The 21,862-nt window shown below is 36.8% G+C and overlaps 1 protein-coding gene across 1 annotated transcript; it reads left to right on the top strand.

Annotated features, from left to right (window-relative positions):
* Window positions 1–72: 72 nt before the first annotated feature.
* LOC124434873 (voltage-dependent L-type calcium channel subunit alpha-1D-like) lies at window positions 73–21,644 on the top strand. Its single transcript, XM_046984801.1, is given in 46 exon segments — window positions 73–542; window positions 780–969; window positions 1,204–1,308; window positions 2,754–2,893; window positions 2,972–3,069; window positions 3,388–3,540; window positions 3,610–3,803; window positions 5,017–5,120; window positions 5,794–5,909; window positions 6,598–6,654; window positions 6,726–6,822; window positions 6,961–7,121; window positions 7,715–7,827; window positions 8,342–8,454; window positions 8,559–8,690; window positions 9,111–9,186; window positions 9,278–9,365; window positions 9,368–9,400; window positions 10,453–10,630; window positions 10,775–10,832; window positions 10,961–10,994; window positions 11,695–11,803; window positions 12,564–12,693; window positions 12,778–12,837; window positions 13,249–13,355; window positions 13,450–13,537; window positions 13,754–13,861; window positions 13,946–13,998; window positions 14,155–14,283; window positions 14,380–14,663; window positions 14,666–14,739; window positions 15,166–15,276; window positions 15,373–15,456; window positions 17,811–17,936; window positions 18,068–18,133; window positions 18,215–18,306; window positions 18,600–18,750; window positions 19,011–19,138; window positions 19,225–19,321; window positions 19,600–19,705; window positions 19,802–19,909; window positions 20,005–20,150; window positions 20,261–20,386; window positions 20,467–20,546; window positions 20,665–20,788; window positions 20,871–21,644. Coding segments are annotated over 45 exon segments (5,418 nt in total). The 5' UTR covers window positions 73–542; window positions 780–816; the 3' UTR covers window positions 21,399–21,644.
* Window positions 21,645–21,862: the final 218 nt, after the last annotated feature.

Here is a 21,862-nt window from a genome sequence, read left to right as displayed (position 1 = left end):
TTATCCACTCCAGAGGATAAATCGCTGTCCAGGCTCTGTGCAAACGGCCGCAAATGGAATGCCAACTGCATAGCTTTTTTATGACGTATTTTCATCGTCTTGACGTCTGTGCTTTACACCGTGACTAAAGTGAAGCGAAGACTTTAAAATGTAAATTGCAAGAGCTTTATCGGAACAAAATGCGGAATTTGTATTTGTTAGTTATTGTTAAAGCAAAAATTTTATACCTTACAATGAGATATTGTGCGACTTTTTCTCTATTTCTTTCTATTTTATGTTGTTCATGTTGGACAAAACATCATATTCCATATAAAGGAATTCAGTTCTCTATCTGACGCATGGAAATCAGCAGGAAATCTCGTAACATGCGCGAGCGCTAAATGTTTTGATTTGCTAAATTAGGAATTTGATTCCTGCTGTGCGTAATGGTCTGCCCGCTTTCTCAAATAGGCTTAAAATAATCATTAAATGTTCTCAATTTCAAGCAACAGAGAGAATCTTGTGAAATGGGTTGACCTGTAGTAAAGTAAGGTCGACGAATGGTTTGTATTGCTTTTATTTAAACTTCAATAGGACTTGTTGTTTGAACGAATTTGAAGCCCATGTAATCTTGCTTAACTGTCTTAACTGGACGTGACAATCTCTGTGGGTATTTTATACTAAAGCACGTATAATCTGGGCTTTGGGCGAGAGATTGTGATTATGACCACAGTTGAGAAATATGTACATCTTTTGTTTCTTTCTTCATTTCTATCGTGAAACAAGTGTATTTTATGCAGGATTGTGACGACTGCTGTTGAGTTTTCTTGGTTAAATATGGATGCGATAGGAGGTTCGCCTCAACGACTACCCAGTAGAAGACCTAAAACATCAACTGCTGTTTCGTCTGTGCGTCCTAAGCGAGCTCTGCTTTGCTTAGAATTGCACCATCCAATACGGCGTTATGCTATTAATATCGTGGAATGGAAAGTATCCTTATTTTATTGCAGATTTAACTTTCAGCCACCCTATCAAATGTCAATTGATTCAAATAAATAACTCTTTCGTTGATAGTGTTTTAAATAATCATAATTGCGCTATTTCTCTTTTGCACTTAAGGCATTTAAACAACACTTCATAACTCAAGTGTCGTCGATACTCAAGTATTTTTGCCTCGTTATGTTGTTGTCAATTTTTTCTTTAACCAATATATTTTATTTAAAGCCCTTTGATATTCTCATCTTGATAACAATATTTGCTAATTGTGCGGCATTAGCTGCCTACGAACCATTACCTAAGGAAGACAGCAGTACAGTGAACGAGAATTTGGTAAGAGGCCGAAAGCATTTGTCATATACAGTATATATTTTAAAAAATCATTAACGCCATGTGCACTGTTTTATGAACCCTTTCGCGTGCTTCGATTTGGAAATAGAGAAATGCATGCAGTTTCTTTATTCGAAATTCTTGTTTGCCTTTCGCAAATCTTTGTTTATAGTTTAGCGTACTAAATTTGACTCGATGGGAATAATTTAGTGTCAGCTGTTTTTTCATCTGTCGTCGACACACATGAGAACGTTTACACTTAAAGGTGAAAGTTATAATAAATGTGTGTGTGGGAAGACGTCAATATTCCTCTTGGCTTTCGGTCATCGAATTATGAGTTTATAAATACTTTCCATGGCTGACGTTTATAAAATAAAAGTGGAATTGCATTAATAATTTATGTCACGTTTTGAGCACTTCAGTAATTGTTAAATGCCCCATTTTCATGAACTAATTTTGACAATATGAATTATGCTTGCTTTTTTCCATACGTCAAAATGCTGTTTATTAAAGGAAAAATTAGATTTTTTCGTTTGTGTGGGATTTTTCATACGAGCAAAATTCTACGCACACGTAGCCTCGCAGTGCCTCGCACAGCCAGCCGGCAAATTTGGTTGTGCTGAATTTCATATCAATTGGCAGTAGTGATTTCTTTGGAAATTCATTGTTTTTGCAGTAAGTGAACTGTGTTAAATTATTCACGCTGCACAATCAAACTTGCGGTGTTCCCACGCCACTAGGAATTTATGGGTGTCTTGGAAACAGAACGGAATTTCAAACAATCTGTCACTACGTCACGTCGTAGCGATCAGTTTACTTCATTACCATCCAAAACAAAACACAATTTTCAATGGGTGGTATTGAAGAAAGAAAACATTTATACGCATAGTGACAATGCCAAGCACTAAGCTAAATTCACGGTTGCGTTAAGTTTTGTCGGCCATCTGCATATGCAACTGCTCATCTTTGAAATAAGCCGACATTGAAAATTTGCATGATTTAGCAGTAATTGATCCCCCCAAGACCTGTAAGCGCTATTGAAAACAATAATACATACATATATCGCAGTAACTGCACATTGCAAATCCCAGGCAATTAACTCAGAGGGGGACATTAGGGAAGATTTGGGGCACTGGAGAAGAGAGAATGTTGGGAAAGGAAGGGGAAACTGGGAGAAAAAAGGACATTGAACGAGGTGAGTGACACTAGAGAAGGTGGGTGAAATTGGGGGAAGATGGGTGTCACTGGGAAGGTGGGTGACACTGGGGAAGGTGGTTGTCACTGGGAAGGTGGGTGACCCTGGGGAAGGTGGGTGACTCTGGGGAAAGGGGGGAAAGGTGGGTGATTCTGGGAAAGGTGGGGTACACTGGGGAAGGTGGGTGACTCTGGGGAAAGTGGGTGACACTGGGACTATTCACTTTATGATAATCTTTTGATTTCTTGTTTAGGAGAAGGCTGAATACTTCTTTGTCACAATATTCACCATTGAATCGATATTGAAAATTCTTGCCTACGGTTTTTTCTTTCATCCCGGTGCATACCTACGAAACACATGGAATATTTTAGATTTCGTTATTGTTATCATAGGGTAAGTATAAACAATGAATTTATTTCGCTGCTCTGCATGACGTTTCTTTGAAAATGGAATATTTTTGTGTGTTTTCAGTTTGATGACGATAGCGTTGGGTGGGACCTGGGGCAACGTGAAAGCTTTGAGAGCATTTCGTGTTTTGAGACCTTTGCGTCTTGTGTCTGGCGTACCAAGTACGACGTAACTAATATATCTAATGAACTGAATATATTTGATAGGCTTCCTCTAGCTGTGATTTTAAACCACAAATTTCTGTGCTTCTAACTCGTCCACGCACTCCTCATAACGATATTAAGCGAAAATGTAGGGCTTCACCTCCAGACATGCTTATCGATAAGTAAAATTTGCTTCATGCGTTTACAGACATGTTTAAAGATAGCTTTCCTGTTAGTTACATATTTCGTTCAATGTCAACTTTAATGGTACGGATACAGCCAGGCTTCTGTATTTCTTGTCTACCTGTTAATATTTTATAATTCTGTCGTCTCTAGGTTTGCAGGTTGTTCTCAATTCTATCCTCAAGGCAATGCTACCGCTTTTTCATATTGCGTTGCTTGTTGTTTTTGTCGTAATCATGTACGCCATTATTGGACTGGAACTGTTTCTTGGAAAGATGCACAAGACTTGTTACGACAACGCGACAAGTTAGTTTTCAACTTTTCCCCAACTTTTCGAATTTTGATTATAAGATCTTTTTTATTTCTGTTAACTAGTGTCAATCACCTCGGAGGATCCAGTCCCTTGTACCACAACAGGTGGAGGTCACTATTGTAGTTCTCGAGAAGTATGTCGTGGGCCTTGGGATGGACCTAATAACGGCATCACGAATTTCGATAATATTGGTTTGGCTTGTCTTACAGTGTTTCAGTGTGTCACATTGGAAGGTTGGACTGATGTCATGTATAATGTGAGTCTTTGTTTACATTTTTCATCTCTATAAAGTAAATGGTTTGAACCCGGGAGTATCGTTACATGTTTGTAGATGTAGATCGTCCAGGTTGGTAAAGTCCTGAGATGGACTGTTTTTGTTGTTGTTGACTGACGTTTCGACAGTAGTCATCTTCAGAGTCAGATGAAGATTGTCGAAACGTCAGTCAACAACAACAAAAATAGTCCTTCTCAGGACTATACCAACCTGGGCGATCTACATTTACAAACATTTTTCATCTCATTTCGTATTTAATGTAAACGATGAGTTTTTTTGAAAACAGACATGTTTCGACATCTCGTGATGCCCTTTTCTGTGTGATTGAATAATTGTATAAGTTGTTTTAAAAACAGCAAATACCATTGTGAATGGTCAAAATAGTAATATAATTGTTCTTAAAAGAACTGTTTAAAATCAGAACAAAAATCCAACAATTCTAAAAGAACTGTTTTTAAACCTAAAAGACATACTGTAATGCATTTTGGCAGACTACTCGTCAGGTGTCAACGTCTGCCAAAATGCATTACGTCACCAAGACAAAGTCTTTATTTTATTTATTACATAAATGTTACAGAGTTCATAATGTTAATAAGATACAATAACAGTAATATTAATACATAAATGTGAATAAATGTGAATAAATTATAACAATGAGGAAATAGGATAAATTAATGAGATGTCGAAACATGTCTATTTTCAAAAAGCTCGTCGTTTGCATGAAATGCTCATTAAGCTAAAATGCTTCTACGATAATGCTTCTACGATAATGCTTCTACGATAATGCTTCTACGATAATGCTTCTACGATAATGCTTCTACGATAATGCTTCTACGATAATGCTTCTACGATAATGCTTCTACGATAATGCTTCTACGATAATGCTTCTACGATAATGCTTCTACGATAATGCTTCTACGATAATGCTTCTACGATAATGCTTCTACGATAATGCTTCTACGATAATGCTTCTACGATAATGCTTCTACGATAATGCTTCTACGATAATGCTACGCAATAAAGCAATCATCTCATTTCATTTTTTGTTACTAGTTTATGGTTTGAAAGAAATTTCATTTTATAAAGTCTTAGATTAGATCAATAGAATATAATGGCGACTAGAGCATTGCTGTGAAGAAGGAGAACTTGATTTGCTGTGAACTTTGTGTTTAACAGGCTGTTTTCTATTCCTTAGATAAACAATGTAACGAGCAGTTCTTGGCCATGGTTGTATTTTATAACGCTCATTATTCTGGGGTCGTTTTTTGTGCTCAATCTCATATTGGGCGTTTTAAGCGGGTAGGTTCGACCATCGTCCTTAAAATATCACTGTTCAAGGTTGGAAACAGGACTGGATGACTTTATCATGAAGGGGTATTTCGTACTGAATGAGATAAGAGTGCCTTCTGAATCTAATAGTTGAAGGGATGACTTCGTGCTATTTGTGAGAGGAGGGTGAATTTTTAGTGAATGTGAGGAAGGGGACTTTGTAGTTAATGTGAGAGGAGGAGTGGAACTGGAGAGGGAGGAGGGGACTTTGAAGGAATGGAGGAAGAGTGGGGGAATGAATGGAGAGGAGGGGGGAATGGAAAAGGGAATGGAGGGAATGGAAGGAAGGGGAATGGAGGAAATGGAATGGAGGAAGGGAGGAATGGAATGGAGGGGAATGGAATGGAAGGGGAATGGAAGGAATGGAGGGAAGGGAATGGAATGGAATGGAATGGAATGGAGGAATGGAGGAATGGAATGGAATGGAATGGAGGAAGGAATGGAGGAATGGAATGGAAGGAAATGGAAGGAGGAAGAGGACTTTGTAGTGAATGTGAGAGGAGGAAGGGGACTTTGTAGTGAATGTGAAAAGAGGAGAATTGATTTCATGCTAAAGGTGGTAAGTGGGAGGACTTCGTACAGATTGTGTGTGAAGGGGAAAGCAACATCGTGCTGAAGATTGGTAAGAAAATTTTCTATTTAGGGAATTTGCAAAAGAAAAAGAACGCGCACAAAAAAGTGGCGAGTTTCAGAAATTTCGTGAAAGGCAAATGTTGGAAGAAGCTTTACATGGTTATGTGGAGTGGATCAATGAAGCGGGTAACAAAACATATGAATTATGACGTATATCTTAATTCTATTAAAGAAGTACTAGTCTCCAGAAAAATAATTTTCAACCAAAGATGCTATCTCTCACGACGCCTGTCAGTGCAAGTTCTGATGTTTTGTAACTGCTGAAGGAGCTAGTCTCTTGTCATTAACGTTTAATGTTTATGAAAAATGTTCATGAAGGTGATGATTTGTAAAAAATAGCTCGTTCTCTTCAGTGATTTACAAAATATATCTTTATGTCGTGATCATTTATTTCATTTTTACTGTCGACCGTTCATTCATTTGTCGTGAAAACATTTTGCCTTCAACAGTATGAGACCCGATGTTTTAGAACCCAATCCCCTAGATGTCTAACTACCGTGTCAAAGTGAGGCAAGGACACCATCTTGAAAGGTTGCAAAAAGCAAAACTCAAAATGAAATATAAGCTAAAAAACAATTCTAAAAACAATTGTAAAAAAACAATTCTATCAAACATGTCAAAAATCAAACATAGGCTATCAACTTTCCAACTATATATCAATTCAGGAAAAGCAGATATTGATCATAAATATCGTCAGTTTTGCCACCTTTCAAGATGGCGGCTTGCCTCATTTGTATTTATAGGATTTTGGCAGCGTCAGATATCTAGTAGATTGGGTTCTAGGTCATTGATGAGACCATTCATCTTTGTATAGAAGATCTAGCTGATGATGAAGAGAGTGATAAAGAAGCTCGTGGAAGTCACATGACGCGTACGTCGACAATGCATGTTAGAACGGCATGTGACCGAAATGATCGTAGATTTTTGAAATATCTTATTTAGTGTCCAGGTCTCCTCGAGGCTCGCAGTCACGTAGTGATGACCTGAATGATGAAACACAGTTAGAACCGCGAGAACTGTCGTGGTTCGAGAGAAAAAGGTTGAAAAATTGTTAATCATGAAGATTCGAAGTTTACTATTCATCTTTGCTGAATATATCTTAAAAAAACAAATACAGTCCTTGTTCGTAATACCTGGAAGTTGAATCGTTGTTTATCGTGCTAATGTATTTTTTTAGAAAATATTTTAAAAATCATCACAAACGTTTTCGTCGGCGTTGTCGTGAGTTCGTCAAGTCTCGCGCTTTTTATTGGACTGTTATCGCTGTTGTGTTTCTAAACTCTTTTTGTCTGGCGATGGAACACTATAAACAGCCTGAGTATTTCACGCTGTTCTTGGGTAAGTTTACTTTGCTTTGTACAACATACATTGGTCATACAATGACTACAGCACACCATACACTTTTCTATGGTTGATGACTGTATAACAAACACTTCGTAGTATAGACTGTATAACATACACTTTTCTATGGTTGATGTTAGTATAGAAAACACTTTTTATGGTTGATGACAGTATAGAAAACACTTTTCTATAGTTGATGACTGTATAACAAACACTTCGTAGTATAGACTGTATAACATACACTTTTCTATGGTTGATGGTAGTATAGAAAACACTTTTCTATGGTTGATGACAGTATAGAAAACACTTTTCTATGGTTGATGACAGTATAGAAAACACTTTTCTATAGTTGATGACTGTATAACAAACACTTCGTAGTATAGACTGTATAGCATACACTTTTCTATGGTTGATGACAGTATAGAAAACACTTTTTATGGTTGATGACTGTATAATACATTTTCTTTAACTTAGTATTATTTTAATGAACGCAAACTCCTTTTGCAACGTTCTTGTTGATTGATTTTATATAATGTTTGCTCATAACTGCGCAATATATATTTTAAATATTTTATTATTTATTCATTTAGACCGTGCCAACAAAATCTTTTTAGCACTCTTTACGTTAGAAATGTTTCTTAAAATATATTGTCTCGGGCGTTCTGCATATTTTGGATCACTCTTCAACAGATTTGATTGTATGGTAGGACGATGTTTATATAGCACAAAAAGCTTGTTGTATCAAAGTACAGTGAAGTATCTCACTATACCTTAATGTACCCCTTTTATTTAGCATATTATGCATGTCATATCAAAGTACAGTGAAGTACCTCACTCTCCCCACGTATACCCCTTTTATTTAGCACATTATGCATGTCATATCAAAGTACAGAGAAGTACCTCACTATACCTACATGTGCCCCTTTTATTTAGCATATTATGCATGTCATATCAAAGTACAGTGAAGTACCTCCCCACATACCCCTTTATTTAGCACATTATGCATGTCATATCAAAGTACAGAGAAGTACCTCACTATACCTACATGTGCCCTTTTATTTAGCATATTATGCATGTCATATCAAAGTACAGAGAAGTACCTCACTGTCCCCACATACATCCCATCATATTAACTTGTCTTTTGGATCCTCCGGAGGTTTCATTTAAGAAAGCGTCGAGTAGGATAAATATTGTTGAATTTTTTCTACCGTCGTTAGGTTGTTTTAGGAAGCCTATTGGAGCTCGCCATTACCGAGATTACTGGAATGCCTCCGATAGGAATTAGCGTGTTTCGTTGTGTTAGATTGCTGAGGATTTTTAAAGTCACGAAGTAAGGTTTTTGTTTATTTTAGTAGAATTACTCAAAAAAGCTTTGTTTGTTTGTGAAGACGCTCTCTTTTACTGTGTTGTCATTTTCTAATGTTTACATTTTAGACATTGGACATCTCTGAGCAATCTCGTCGCGTCTTTATTAAACAGTGTAAGATCCATCGCTGGTCTTTTGTTGCTTCTTGGTTTGTTTATGGTTATTTTCTCTCTTCTTGGAATGCAAACATTTGGTGGAAAGTATGAGTCTTGCTTATCGTCAATTTGTTGTTTTATCAATTTGCTATAATCCTTAAACCTGGTTTCAGCAATTTACGTTAATCCTAAAACCTGGTTTCAGCAATTTACGTTAATCCTTGAACCTGGTTTCAGCAATTTACGTTAATCCTTAAACCTGGTTTCAGCTATTTACGTTAATTCTTAAACCTGGTTTCAGCAATTTACACTAATCCTTAAACCTGGTTTCAGCAATTTACACTAATCCTTAAACCTGGTTTCAGCAATTTACACTAATCGTCAAACCTTGTTTTATAAATTTGCTTTAATTCCTAAACTTGGTTTCATCAAATTACGTCAATCCTTAAACGTGGTTTCATTAACTTGTTTTTTTCTCTATTGTGTGTGATTTTCCACCAAGATAAATTGGATTTTCTTTTTCAGGTTTCATTTTGATGATGCAGCAACACCTCGAAGTAATTTTGACGCGTTTTGGACGGCTATTTTGACCGTTTTTCAAGTAAAGTGAATAAGAAAACGTTTGGTTAGATCGTAGCTTTGTAAAACTTAATTTTCTAAACATTATTGAAGTGACGTATCATTTGTTGTAGATTTTGACTGGCGAAGATTGGAATGCCGTCATGTATGACGGGATACGTGCCTACGGCGGTATTCGCAATCCAAGGCTGCCATACCGATTGCATATTTCATTGTACTCGTTATTGTTGGAAATTGTATCCATACATACTCTTACATATCATTGTGTATCCATATATACTCTTACATATCATTATGTATCCATATATGCTCTTACATATCATTATGTATCCATATATACTCTTACATATCATTATGTATCCATATATACTCTTACATATCATTATGTATCCATATTGCTGGGTTGAGTTTGTTTGAACCCATCAGCGTTATAGTAAAACAAGTGCGTAGAGTACACATGTAGTAGATTGTGATGTTTTCGATTTTCAGTTACGAGGGTCTACTATTTACATAAATGGATAGTTAGAATTTCAGTTACGAGGGTCTACTATTTACATAAATGGATAGTTAGAATTTCAGTTACGAGGGTCTACTATGTACGTAAATGGATAGTTAGAATTTCAGTTGCGAGGGTCTACTATGTACGTAAATGGATAGTTAGAATTTCAGTTGCGAGGGTCTACTATGTACGTAAATGGATAGTTAGAATTTCAGTTGCGAGGGTCTACTATGTACGTAAATGGATAGTTGTAGATTCAGTTACGAGGGTTTACTATGTATATAAATGGATAGTTAGAATTTCAGTTGCGAGGGTCTACTATGTACATAAATGGATAGTTAGAATTTCAGTTGCGAGGGTCTACTATGTACGTAAATGGATAGTTGTAGATTCAGTTACGAGGGTTTACTATGTATATAAATGGATAGTTAGAATTTCAGTTGCGAGGGTCTACTATGTACGTAAATAGATAGTTGCAGATTCACTTACGAGGGCTTGCTATGTACATAAATGTATAGTTGGGAATTCAAATCATTAAACATATTAAGTTGTGTCGTTAGTAAAATGAATGTTCTTTTGCTTCTGTAATTGGTACAAGTCTTTTATAGAAAGGCCAATGAAAGATTGTGAGTGACTTGTGATTTTTCATGTCAAATATTTGTATGAAGGTGTTGCGGGAGGTGACTGGTTGCATGTTGTGAAAACATGGATGTTATTGAGAAGTTATAGCTGGTTATAAGCCTTATACCCATGCTTTTAATGATCGCATTTTTCTTTAATAATAAGTAGATATACTTCTGAATGTTTTCCTCGCGATTGCGGTGGATAACCTTGCAGATGCAGAAAATCTTACACGCATTGAGCATGAGCACGAGAGAGTTCGCAAGGAAAAGAAGAAAAAGAAGTTGTTACGAAGAATAATTGCTCAAACATCTCATTCTTCTATTTCTGAATCATATGGAAACAGGTAAGATTAACTTTCTTTCGGTGGAGGGTCGTATGCCTTTGTGTGTGTTGTTGCCGGGGGTAAGGAGTACTTTGGCATGGGGGTGAGGGATGAGAGGAAGGAGTGATCGCATGTATGGTTGATTTAGTACTTATAACTTTATAGTGTAAAACGTGCAAGCTCGTTGGAGAATAAGTTCAATGGTTTAGCACGACCTGACCAAGTAAGAAGCAAGTCTAGTATTTTTTATGGTCTCTCGACGTGTTTTTTATGTGCATCATGAAATCGCCGAGGTGCATTTCACGCAACCTCGTTTTAAATTCTTCTGTAATAATGATGTTTATGTTACAGGATCATGTTTCCGGTTCAAATGAGGTCAAAAGGAGTAAGTTTTCATGTAATAAAGTATCCTCATATATATCTATGGATAATGAAGGATCCTAATATACAAATATAGATAATAAAGTATCCTCATGTATATCTATGGATAATAAAGGATCCTAATATACAAATATAGATAATAAAGTATCCTCATATATATCTATGGATAATAAAGTATCCTAATATACAACTATAGATAATAAAGTATCCTCATATATATCTATGGATAATAAAGGATCCTAATATACAACTATAGATAATAAAGTATCCTCATATATATCTATGGATAATAAAGGATCCTAATATACAACTATAGATAATAAAGTATCCTCATATATATATCTATGGATAATAAAGTATCCTAATATACAACTATAGATAATAAAGTATCCTCATATATATCTATGGATAATAAAGGATCCTAATATACAACTATAGATAATAAAGTATCCTCATATATATCTATGGATAATAAAGGATCCTAATATACAACTATAGATAATAAAGTATCCTCATATATATCTATGGATAATAAAGGATCCTAATATACAACTATAGATAATAAAGTATCCTCATATATATATCTATGGATAATAAAGTATCCTAATATACAACTATAGATAATAAAGTATCCTCATATATGTATGGATAATAAAGGATCCTAATATACAACTATAGATAATCATTGTCATTATTGTGTTTAGATTCGTCGACTGTCCAACGAATGGTACCAAAACGTGATAGTTTTGTGGCAGATAAGATTGATCCAATGCCACAAGAGAGTTCTTTGTTTATCTTTAGCAGCAGTAATCGGTATATTTTTTATGTTGTCTGTTGTGTACTAATATTTGCATGAAGAAATGAACGTCACGGAGATAGTATATATACCATTCGCCACCAGCTATTAGTACCGTAAATCTTGTGTAAGCTCGTAAGTCGTTTATTGGTTTTGTAAATGAGGCCGGGACGGGGGTGGGTGGGTGGGTAATATATTGATTATGTGATACTACAGTGATCTGCACAGTACACACAACACACTTTTTATTATGTAATCAATAGGAGGGTAGCTTATACATGGGAGGGGGCTTATACATGGGAGGTGGCTTATACATGGGAGGGTAGCTCGTACATGGGAGGCGGATTATACATGGGAGGGTAGCTTATACATGGGAGGGGGCTTATACATGGGAGGTGGCTTATACATGGGAGGTATACATGGGAGGTGGCTTATACATGGGAGGGGGGGGAGGGTACATGGGAGGGGGCTATACATGGGAGGTGGCTTATACATGGGAGGTGGCTTATACATGGGAGGTGGCTTATACATGGGATGGGGGGGGGGGCTTATGGGAGGCATATACAGGGGGGCTTATGGGAGGCATGGGAGGGGGCTTATACATGGGAGGGGGCTTATACATGGGAGGGGGCTTATACATGGGAGGGGGCTTATACATGGGAGGGTGGCTTGTACATGGGAGGGTGGCTCGTACATGGGAGGCGGATTATACTGTGGAGGGTAGCTAATATATGGGAGGGTGGTTTCATATTTAATCATACCCACTTTCTGTTTTAGGTTTCGAGTCACATGTTTTAATTTCGTCACGTATTCATACACAGTGAACTTTATCCTTGCGTGTATTTTGGTCAGTAGTGCTTTGTTGGCTGCTGAAGATCCTGTCCGCGTAAACTCGCAAAGAAACGAAGTAATGACATTTCTTAACACGTAAAACTATAAGTTTGTCGTGATTTATCGAATGCTTATGTAGTAATTCGTTCTCTGTTTCAAGGTTTTGAAATATTTTGATTACTTTTTTACTGTCGTCTTTACATTGGAAATAACATTTAAGGTTAGTGTAATTTCATCATTGTTTTAAGTTATTGAGCAGTCTGAGTTACTTAGAAGGGGTTTGAGTTACTGAAAATGAATCCAACTCAAGGATGGATTTAGGAGAGGAGTGCTGAGTGATTTACACCCTTCTTGGCCTTGCCTAAATAACGTGACAATTTCCTTAAAAATACAACAAACTATTCAGCAAAAGCAACTTTGATGGAGCACACTTTCAAAAAATCTCTCAATCATAATAGAAAAGTAGAAAAATATAACGAAAAAAGTCGGACATGCTACGGCAACAAGTAGCTACCGAAGTTTGATTTAACTCCTCCTCCTCCTCCTCCTCCCGCCAAAGAAAACCATTCTAGGTCCATCCCTGGTCCAATTAATGTTTGAACAACAATAAAATCACATATTTTGTATATAGGTCATATCTTATGGTTTTATTCTTCATCGCGGATCGTTTTGTCGTAGTAGTTTCAATCTTCTCGATATGTTAGTTGTTGCTGTATCAATACTAGCGATTGTTTTAAGGTGAGAGCACATTAAATATTCTTTTTGTGGTTAAGAAAACATCTTTTTTTCATGTATGTATGTACTGTATTGATTATACATTTAATCTCTTCAGTTCAGCTCAGTTTTCTGTCGTCAAAATACTCAGAGTTTTGCGAGTCCTTCGGCCACTTCGTGCTATCAACAGAGCGAAAGGATTAAAAGTAAGAAAAAACAACAAATTAATGTCGCTTTAGAACTGTTCTGGTGAACCATTGTTTTTATAGACGGTCGGAGTGGTTTTCTCTTTAAAGATCCTCCCTTTATTCGTCAGCTTCCATTTTAAGAATCGTAGCCTGCCCGACTTTTACCCCCCCCCCTGACTACGTAACTTCTCTTTCCTGGTGTATATAAAAATTTTTTTCAATGCAATTTTACAGCATGTTGTTCAGTGCATGTTTATGGCGGTGAGATCAATAGGAAATATCATGTTGGTAACGGTGCTTTTTCAATTTCTTTTTGCCGTCATCGGGGTTCAACTTTTCAAGGTATTGCTTTGTTCGTGGAAACGTCTTACATCTCTACCTCTATCTTCGATGAATAAGAATGAATATGATGATTTATCAATTTAGGGCACATTTTATTACTGCACAGATCAGTCAAAACGTACTGAAGAGGAATGCATGTACGTATACACGATGTTTCATGTTTCTTCGTCTCTATTTCATACGTAAGATACAACTTCTAACATTTTTGCTTGAAGATTGCGATGCAACGACCGTCGATTTCTTCTTCGATAAACAATTTAATTGATTTTTCCCCCCGCATTTTTATACTTAAGGGGAAAATTTGTTAAAGATGGCAATGATATGGTCGATCGTGAATGGAAACGAAACGCTTTCACTTTCGATAACGTTCCTCAAGCCATGTTGACTTTGTTTGTCGTCATGACGTTCGAAGGATGGCCCGGGTTAGTACCGACACCGTTTTCCATTCACTTTCAATGTTGATTTTTCATAACGATCTCTAAGAGTTCCACTGGTCTTTTTACATTCGTACTCTTTAGCATTCTTCATAATTCCATCGACTCCACATCACCCGGTTTCGGACCTGTTCTAAACAATCGCCCATTGGCTGGAATATATTACGTCATTTATATAGTCGTGATAGCGTTTTTTATGGTAAATATTTTTGTTGGCTTTGTCATCGTAACATTTCAACAAGAAGGCGAAGAGGAATTCAAAGGTTGTGAACTTGACAAAAATCAGCGAAAGTGTATCGAGTTTGTTCTTAATGCCAAGCCCATCCGACTGTACAAGCCCAGCGACCGATTTCAATTCCATATATGGAGGTGGTGACGTCACGAGCATTTGAATACATGATCTTTGCTTTCATTACGTTAAATACCATTGTGCTGGCAATGCAGGTATAATTACTGTTGGTTTAATTTAGTAGTTGATACTTTGATTGACTCGTAAAAAAATTGATAAAAGTGTCTTACTCGTGTGTATATATGTCAGTTTTAAATGAGACAAGGAAAGCAGATAATGATAGTGTCTAATGGGAATGGAATAAGGCCCGTAAATGCTTTTAACTCATTTGAATTTCTTTAAAGTAATGTTTAATTTATGCAGCAAACTAATTCGATATGCCTGCATAAATTTGTGTACTATTTTTAGACACCCCACACGACTAACTCAGTAAAAACTTTTGATGTTTTAAATCAATGATGAAAAGGCCATGTATTGTTTATAACCTTCCAACACTATATTTGCGATACCAACTTTTGTGATAGTAAGTTTTTATCGATCTATTGATTACATCGATGTAATAAATTCTATTGATATTTTAGCATTATAAACAACCTCTTATCTACACACGTGTTTTGGACGGTTTCAACATTGGTTTTACAGCTGTCTTTCTACTTGAGTGTATATTAAAAATGATTGCATTTGAGCCGAAGGTAAACGATTTCTTAACCTTGAATTTCGTTCGTCGAACATCAGCGTGCGCTACCAAACATGATCTTTCATTAATTTTCTTGGTTTTTATGTTGTAGAACTACTTTTTGGATAGTTGGAACGTTTTTGACTTCATCGTTGTTGTTGGAAGTATTGTCGATATTTTGGTAGCAGAACTGATGGTAAATTATCATACTTCTAAGAAATGAGGAAGGGGGGCAATGCTCGCGACAGTATTTTAACATAGCAAACTGAACATTTCGTTATGGATATTGTGAAGGCATAGAAATTCAGTAAATCCTTTTTCATACTTTCATTTTCAGTGCAAAGTTTCTATGGAAACTTTGTTTTTTAACCGCGATATCACAAAAATGACGGTGAAACGTGCTACCATGGAAACCGGCTTTTTCATAGTCAGGCTCTTCATACATTCCACAGATGCTTAAGCACTATTGACTCAATGTTAATTTGCGTGACATGTTTTTATTTCAAATCATGGTATAAAGTATGAAGCCTTGAACTCCATTCCAACATTAAACGATACGATGGAAGTACCTGAAGCAGGTACATTCATGTTTAAGGTTGGCCTAAATGATAAGGGAAAGAAATGAAAAAGTTGTTTGAAACCATGCAGTGTTCTTAGTTATTTTATTTCATGAGAAGAACTCTGGTAAACAACAAGACATATTTTGAAAACAAAAATCCGTTTTCGGGTAATGTCTCGTTCGATAAAGAAAAATATATATGCACAACTTTTCGTTGTACGAGGAGGGTTTTTTACGAAATTTTCTGTCAACTGCTTGATTATCAAAGATTTTTACCTTCATAAATGATTATATATTTTTCAAGCTAAAGAGAAAATGATTTGCGTTGTAAAAGGTAACAATTAAAAAACGTATAAACATGCTTAGAGTTGGTTTAAATTTTAAGTCAAAAAGGCAGAAGTTGTTTGAACCTTTGCAAAATCCAGTTTTCGGTCCATGCTATCTGATAGCCCGAGATAGTCGAGCACTAGAGCGTCGCATGGTAATTAAGAGAACCAGATAATTCTTGTTTGCCATGAAACCCCATGGATGGTTTGCTCGTGATACATGAGAAACAGCAAATGAGAGAGTTAAATCAGAAAGATATAAACCAATATAAATTCTATAAAACATGTTTAAGGTTGTCTTAAATTATAAGTGTCAGAAAAAGTTAACTTAAACATTGCTCATTAAGAGAAGAAAAAGATAAAATTCGAAAGCAAAAAACCCCGTTTTCGGTCCATGCTTCCCGATACCTACTTAAGCGTAAGGCACTAGAACGCCGCATGTTAACGTTTCGGTAGGAGATTTCAGCCCCTCCACGCTATCCTACTTGGGAGATGCAATAGCAAGCTTCCGCCCATCAGACCCCGAGATCACCTGCGATAGGCTTTGCTCGGGGTACGCAGGGAGAGTGCGGTCGCCACCGAAGTGTGGGCCCCTAAGCCACTGCATACTATATCGCACCCAGCTACCACTGCTAGTTCACATCTACTATATGAAATTTTAGCATTAGATATGTATATACAGAAATTTAAAGGCTTACGAAAGTTGTGGTATTATCAGAGTCACTACTGCGCATGCCCAGATTATTTCTTTTATAATTTGCGACTAAGTGAGCTAATTGCCACAAATGTAGTGCAAGTACTTATAGTTGGTCGTTGTCATGGCTATGAACAATTAGTCAAGTGGATTGCGCATGCTCAAGCGCATACGCAGATGATTTCTCTATTAAATTGTTACTAAGCATGCTATTTACTTCAACATTGGTGCTAGTAGATGCAGTTGGTCGTTGCCATGACCATGAACTTGGGCAGCTGGTGAAGTTGACTGCGCATGCGCATATGATTTATCTGAAAATTTGTAACTGAACGAGCTAATTACTCCATAGTTGGTACTAGTACATTCAGTTGGTTGTTGCAACTATAGAAGATTTTTCTAATGGTTTATGATCGAGACAGTTGCTCCAAGAACAGTGCAAAGAAATCCAGTTGATGGATATAAACTCATTAGTTAGTTGAGTGAAATGCGCAAGTATTCACTCATATATTATTTCTTCAGCTTGTTTCAACAAATGCATTTTGAAACTCTTCACCTCAATAACAGTTATCAGCTTTGCGTGCTTCCATCAGGCGTAAAAGCAAATTAACCAATAAATTAGTCAATACAAAGCCATAGACATCACACCGTGGACAATAAGAAAATTACTAAAACCGTGTACAACATGACAAGAAGTAGTTCTGTACATTGTAGCTTGAGACATGTTGTATTTAAAAAGTTCTTCTCGCCTTCAAGTATTCGGATTTTTGTGTCGTGATACATGAATCTAAATGAAATGGGAGTTAATGGAGAAATGAAGAAAATGTTTGAAACATTTTTTTGTTGTTTGAAATAACGAGTCAGGAGGGAGTGTTTTTTTTTTGAAACTTTACACTTTCTTTGGATCCTTTGTCAATTTTACTGACTTTTTAAACGATAGTTCGGTGACAATTTATATTCTAAATAAATTGCAGAGCGGTGGAGAAATGACCTTCAGTCTCAGTTTCTTGCGTTTATTCCGCGCTTTACGTCTTGTGAAGTTATTAAACCAAGGTGCGGGAATTCGTCAACTTCTTTGGACTTTCATCAAATCTTTTCAGGTAACTACAAACCTTTACTAGATTTTCACGATTTGGTCACGTGTCTTCAACCCATGAACTATGACGTCAACACTTCTTGTTGCATATCTGACATTGGACCAACTTAAGTTTTTATATTTTCTTACTTCTAGGCTCTGCCGTACGTTGGTTTGCTTATCCTAATGACTTTTTTCATATTCGCTGTCGTTGGCATGCAGGTTTGTCACGTGACTATGTCATGACGTAATTGAAGTTCCTTGCTGTGACGTCATTGAAGTTTGGTTGATATTGTTGTTTAGTTATTTGGCAAGATTAAATTAGATGACGAGACAGCTATAACTGAGCATAATAATTTTCAGACTTTCCCACAAGCCATTTTGGTTCTTTTTAGGTAAGTTTCTTCGCCGCTGTGAATTTGTCAAAAATGTATATATTGCTTGGAATTTCATCTTTATGCAATTTTTTGTGTGGATACAGTTGAAACACGATGAAAATTTTAAAATATTTCGGCATGTTGATGCATAATTTCTTTTATGGAAGCGGACTTATTTAACCAGATCAGCTTTATGGTTTAAGCCATTACTCCATCCTTATTCAGATAAACTTCATCTTTTAATTTACAGCCCCGTCTTGATTTAGATAAGCTTAATCTTTTAATCCTCGACTCGATTCATTTAAATCCAGATCAGCGACCGGTGAAAATTGGCAACAGATTATGTTGTCTTGTACCGGTGGAGGAAAATGCGATCCTTCATCAGATACGAAAGATCAAGAATGTGGAACTTTCTTTGCATATTTTTATTTTGTTGCGTTCTACATGATTTGTTCCTTTCTGGTAAGTTCTCTTCATTTGAAATGCAAGAAATAGTAAAGTTTCTATCAAGAAATGCAAAGGAATTGTTTACACGATAGTCGAGCTGTAACCTTTACTTTTAAATTATTGAACCAACAATAAAGAGATGTTTTCCTGACCTCCTTAAAGCAATTAACTATAGATAAATATTTCTCTGCCCTTATAAAGCTGACTTTTTGTGAGAAATATCAGACATCCTTTAGTTTTTGACCGATTGACACCAGATGTTGTTTTTCTTTTAGATCATAAATCTTTTCGTAGCAGTCATTATGGATAATTTCGATTATCTTACACGTGATTGGTCAATTCTGGGCCCTCATCATCTTGACGAGTATGTCCGAGTTTGGGCCGAGTACGATACCGAAGCAAAGTGAGTTTTCAAGTTTCGCCGGGTTTTTTTTCATATTCTTGTATGTAAAAACGAAGACATCTTTTCGTCGTTATTGTTTATTTTAGAGGTCGTGTGAAGCATGTGGATATAGTCGCGATGTTAAAACGGATTGAGCCACCTCTTGGTTTTGGAGAATTTTGTCCTCAAAGAGACGCATGCAGAGTAAGTAAAAAAGGAAGCCATATGTTGTTTTTTTTTCTTTCAGCGAGGACCACGCAAATTGGGCAGTTTTGACCAATTAAATGTGTGTTTTATTGTATCATTGAACGAAATGGGCTTTTAAACAACACACGTTGACAAGCAATCACAAACATGACAGCGATGTAAAATGAGAGATAATCTTGAAGATTGCTTTATAACAAAATCATATAAAATTAAATATTTATTCTCCCTCCAGTCTCGCTGAAAATCTTCTGAGTCGTGATTTTTTCTCACTTAAGCGTTTGGTTGGCATGAACATGCCTTTGAATCGCGATGGCACTGTTGATTTTAAAGGCACTCTGTTTGGTCTGATAAGAACTGCGTTGAATATAAAAAGACCAGAAGGTAAAACATCTCTAAGATCTCTCATTATTTATCGATGTTTGTTTAGAAGTCGTTAAAGTTCTTGGATAATTAACTTTCTGTCACGTCATCTTCCAGGAAAGCTTTCTTTAGACGGTGCAAATCAACAATTACGAGGAATTATTTTGAGAGTGTGGCCACGCACTAGCAAAGAACTTTTAGACAAGATTGTTCCGAAAACCGAAGGCAAGTCGGTTCTAGACTTTGACGTGAACCTCTAAAGATGTGCGTACAAAATAGCTGTTAGCCAAACTTAATTTCTTTTAATTTTCTTCTTGCAGACGATGATGGTGTGACAGTGGGAAAGTTTTATGCCACATATCTCATACAAGATTATTTCAGACGATTTCGAGCAAGAAAGAAAACACCGGGAGCCCGCAAGCAGAGTGTCATGGCAACACAAGAGGACAAAACTTACCCTCTACAGGTCAGTTATTAAATCTGGAGTTAACGTTTCACACGACCCATGAATGGTGGGTAATGATTGGCTGGAGTCTGTTGTCGGTCCCAACATCAAAGTTGCTGTTTTCTTTCAAGGCTGGTCTGCGCGGTATTCAAGGCCTGGGTCCGAAAATACGTGAAGCAATGTCTGGGAAAATCGACGACGAAGAACAATTGGATGAGAAAGTTAAAAAATTTTCTAAAAATGATCAACATGCGGAGGTTTTATGCTTAGACTCAATAATGAAAAACTTTTGTTTTTCGTAAAAATTTACAAGCAATTAAATGTCAATTTTTTTTAGAAAAACGGTGGAGCTTGGCCCAAAAAAAGAATGGAAAATGGCCGACGTTTTTCTGATGGAGATCTCAAGGACGATGAGCGGTAAGTTGGACAAAGCTTCACACAAAAATATTTGGTGACAGCTATCAGGTTTCTGAAAAGCTTAGAGATGTGTGGTGTCTTCAATGTACAGATGGGTATGTTTTTTTTTCGTTTTTAGACCTGCATCACAGCCGGTTCGCACATCTTCGTTACGTTTATCTGCTTTGTTTAAGCGTCGAAGCACTGGATCTGATATGACGCACAAAGTTGAGTCAGCTGAAATTCCTTTAAAGAGAGAACCGGTGAGTTATGACTTCATAAAATTTACTATCATTGTTTCATGAACTACCTTAAGTATGTCAAATTCTTAATATTGCATTTTAGATTAAACCTGCAAAGAAAATTCCACCACCCCCACATAACGATGCGATGAATGGCGATGTACATACGTTTGGCAACGAAGAAATTGCATCGGATGCAAGCGTTTCCAAACCAGAAGAGCATGCTATCTTACCTATAGAAACTGGCAATCATTCTGATTTGAAACAGAGTGCAAGTCTTCCCGAGGATGAACTAGTGAGTGACAGACCATCTCCTTTCCCCTTAAAAGAGCGAAGACGCAGTAAGAGTGAAACCAGAATCAATCCAGATAACATTGAAGATCAGAGAGTATCCTTAAGTCCGGATGATCCAATTATTCAAGCCGTTCAACGTGAAATATCAGAAGCTTTTGACGTCTCCGATGTGGAACTAAATATGATGGCCGAAGATTTGCTCACGGATCTTGCGCACATTGAAGTGGACGGCGGTCATGGTCAGCGGTTACCCTCATCGGCATCAGTGTACAGCCCGACAAAGTGGCAGGAGACATACAAGAACTTACCGGATGATTACACGGTGACTGACGTCTGATGTTTATGTGTCCCACACATAATGATGGGAAACTTTAATGGAGCGAAGTCAGGCGAAAGTTTTTCATTCTCCTCACCGTTTAATGCGATTTGCATAAAATGCGTTCCTTTTTCTGCGCCGCTAGCAGCACATGCACATGTTTTGCACGATTGGTTTAATGCAATGTTCATTGAACTGAGTCAATTGGACTTTTTTTATCATTGTGAAAAAATTTATTTTTTATAATAAAAGTATAGTCGAATGTTAGTCGGTACAGCCACAGTCAATGTATAGTACAGCTGCAGTCTGTGTATGGTGCAGCTACAGTCTATGAATGGTACAGCTACAGTCTATGAATGGTACAGCCACAGTCTATGTATAGTACAGCTATAGTCTATGAATGGTACAGCTACAGTCTATGAATGGTACAGCTACAGTCTATGAATGGTACAGCTACAGTCTATGTATGGTACAGCTATAGTCTA

This window comes from Xenia sp. Carnegie-2017, unplaced genomic scaffold, assembly GCF_021976095.1.
Source record: "Xenia sp. Carnegie-2017 unplaced genomic scaffold, XeniaSp_v1 HiC_scaffold_14, whole genome shotgun sequence".
Lineage (NCBI taxonomy): Eukaryota > Metazoa > Cnidaria > Anthozoa > Malacalcyonacea > Xeniidae > Xenia > Xenia sp. Carnegie-2017.
This window is presented reverse-complemented; position numbering and strand designations above follow the sequence as displayed.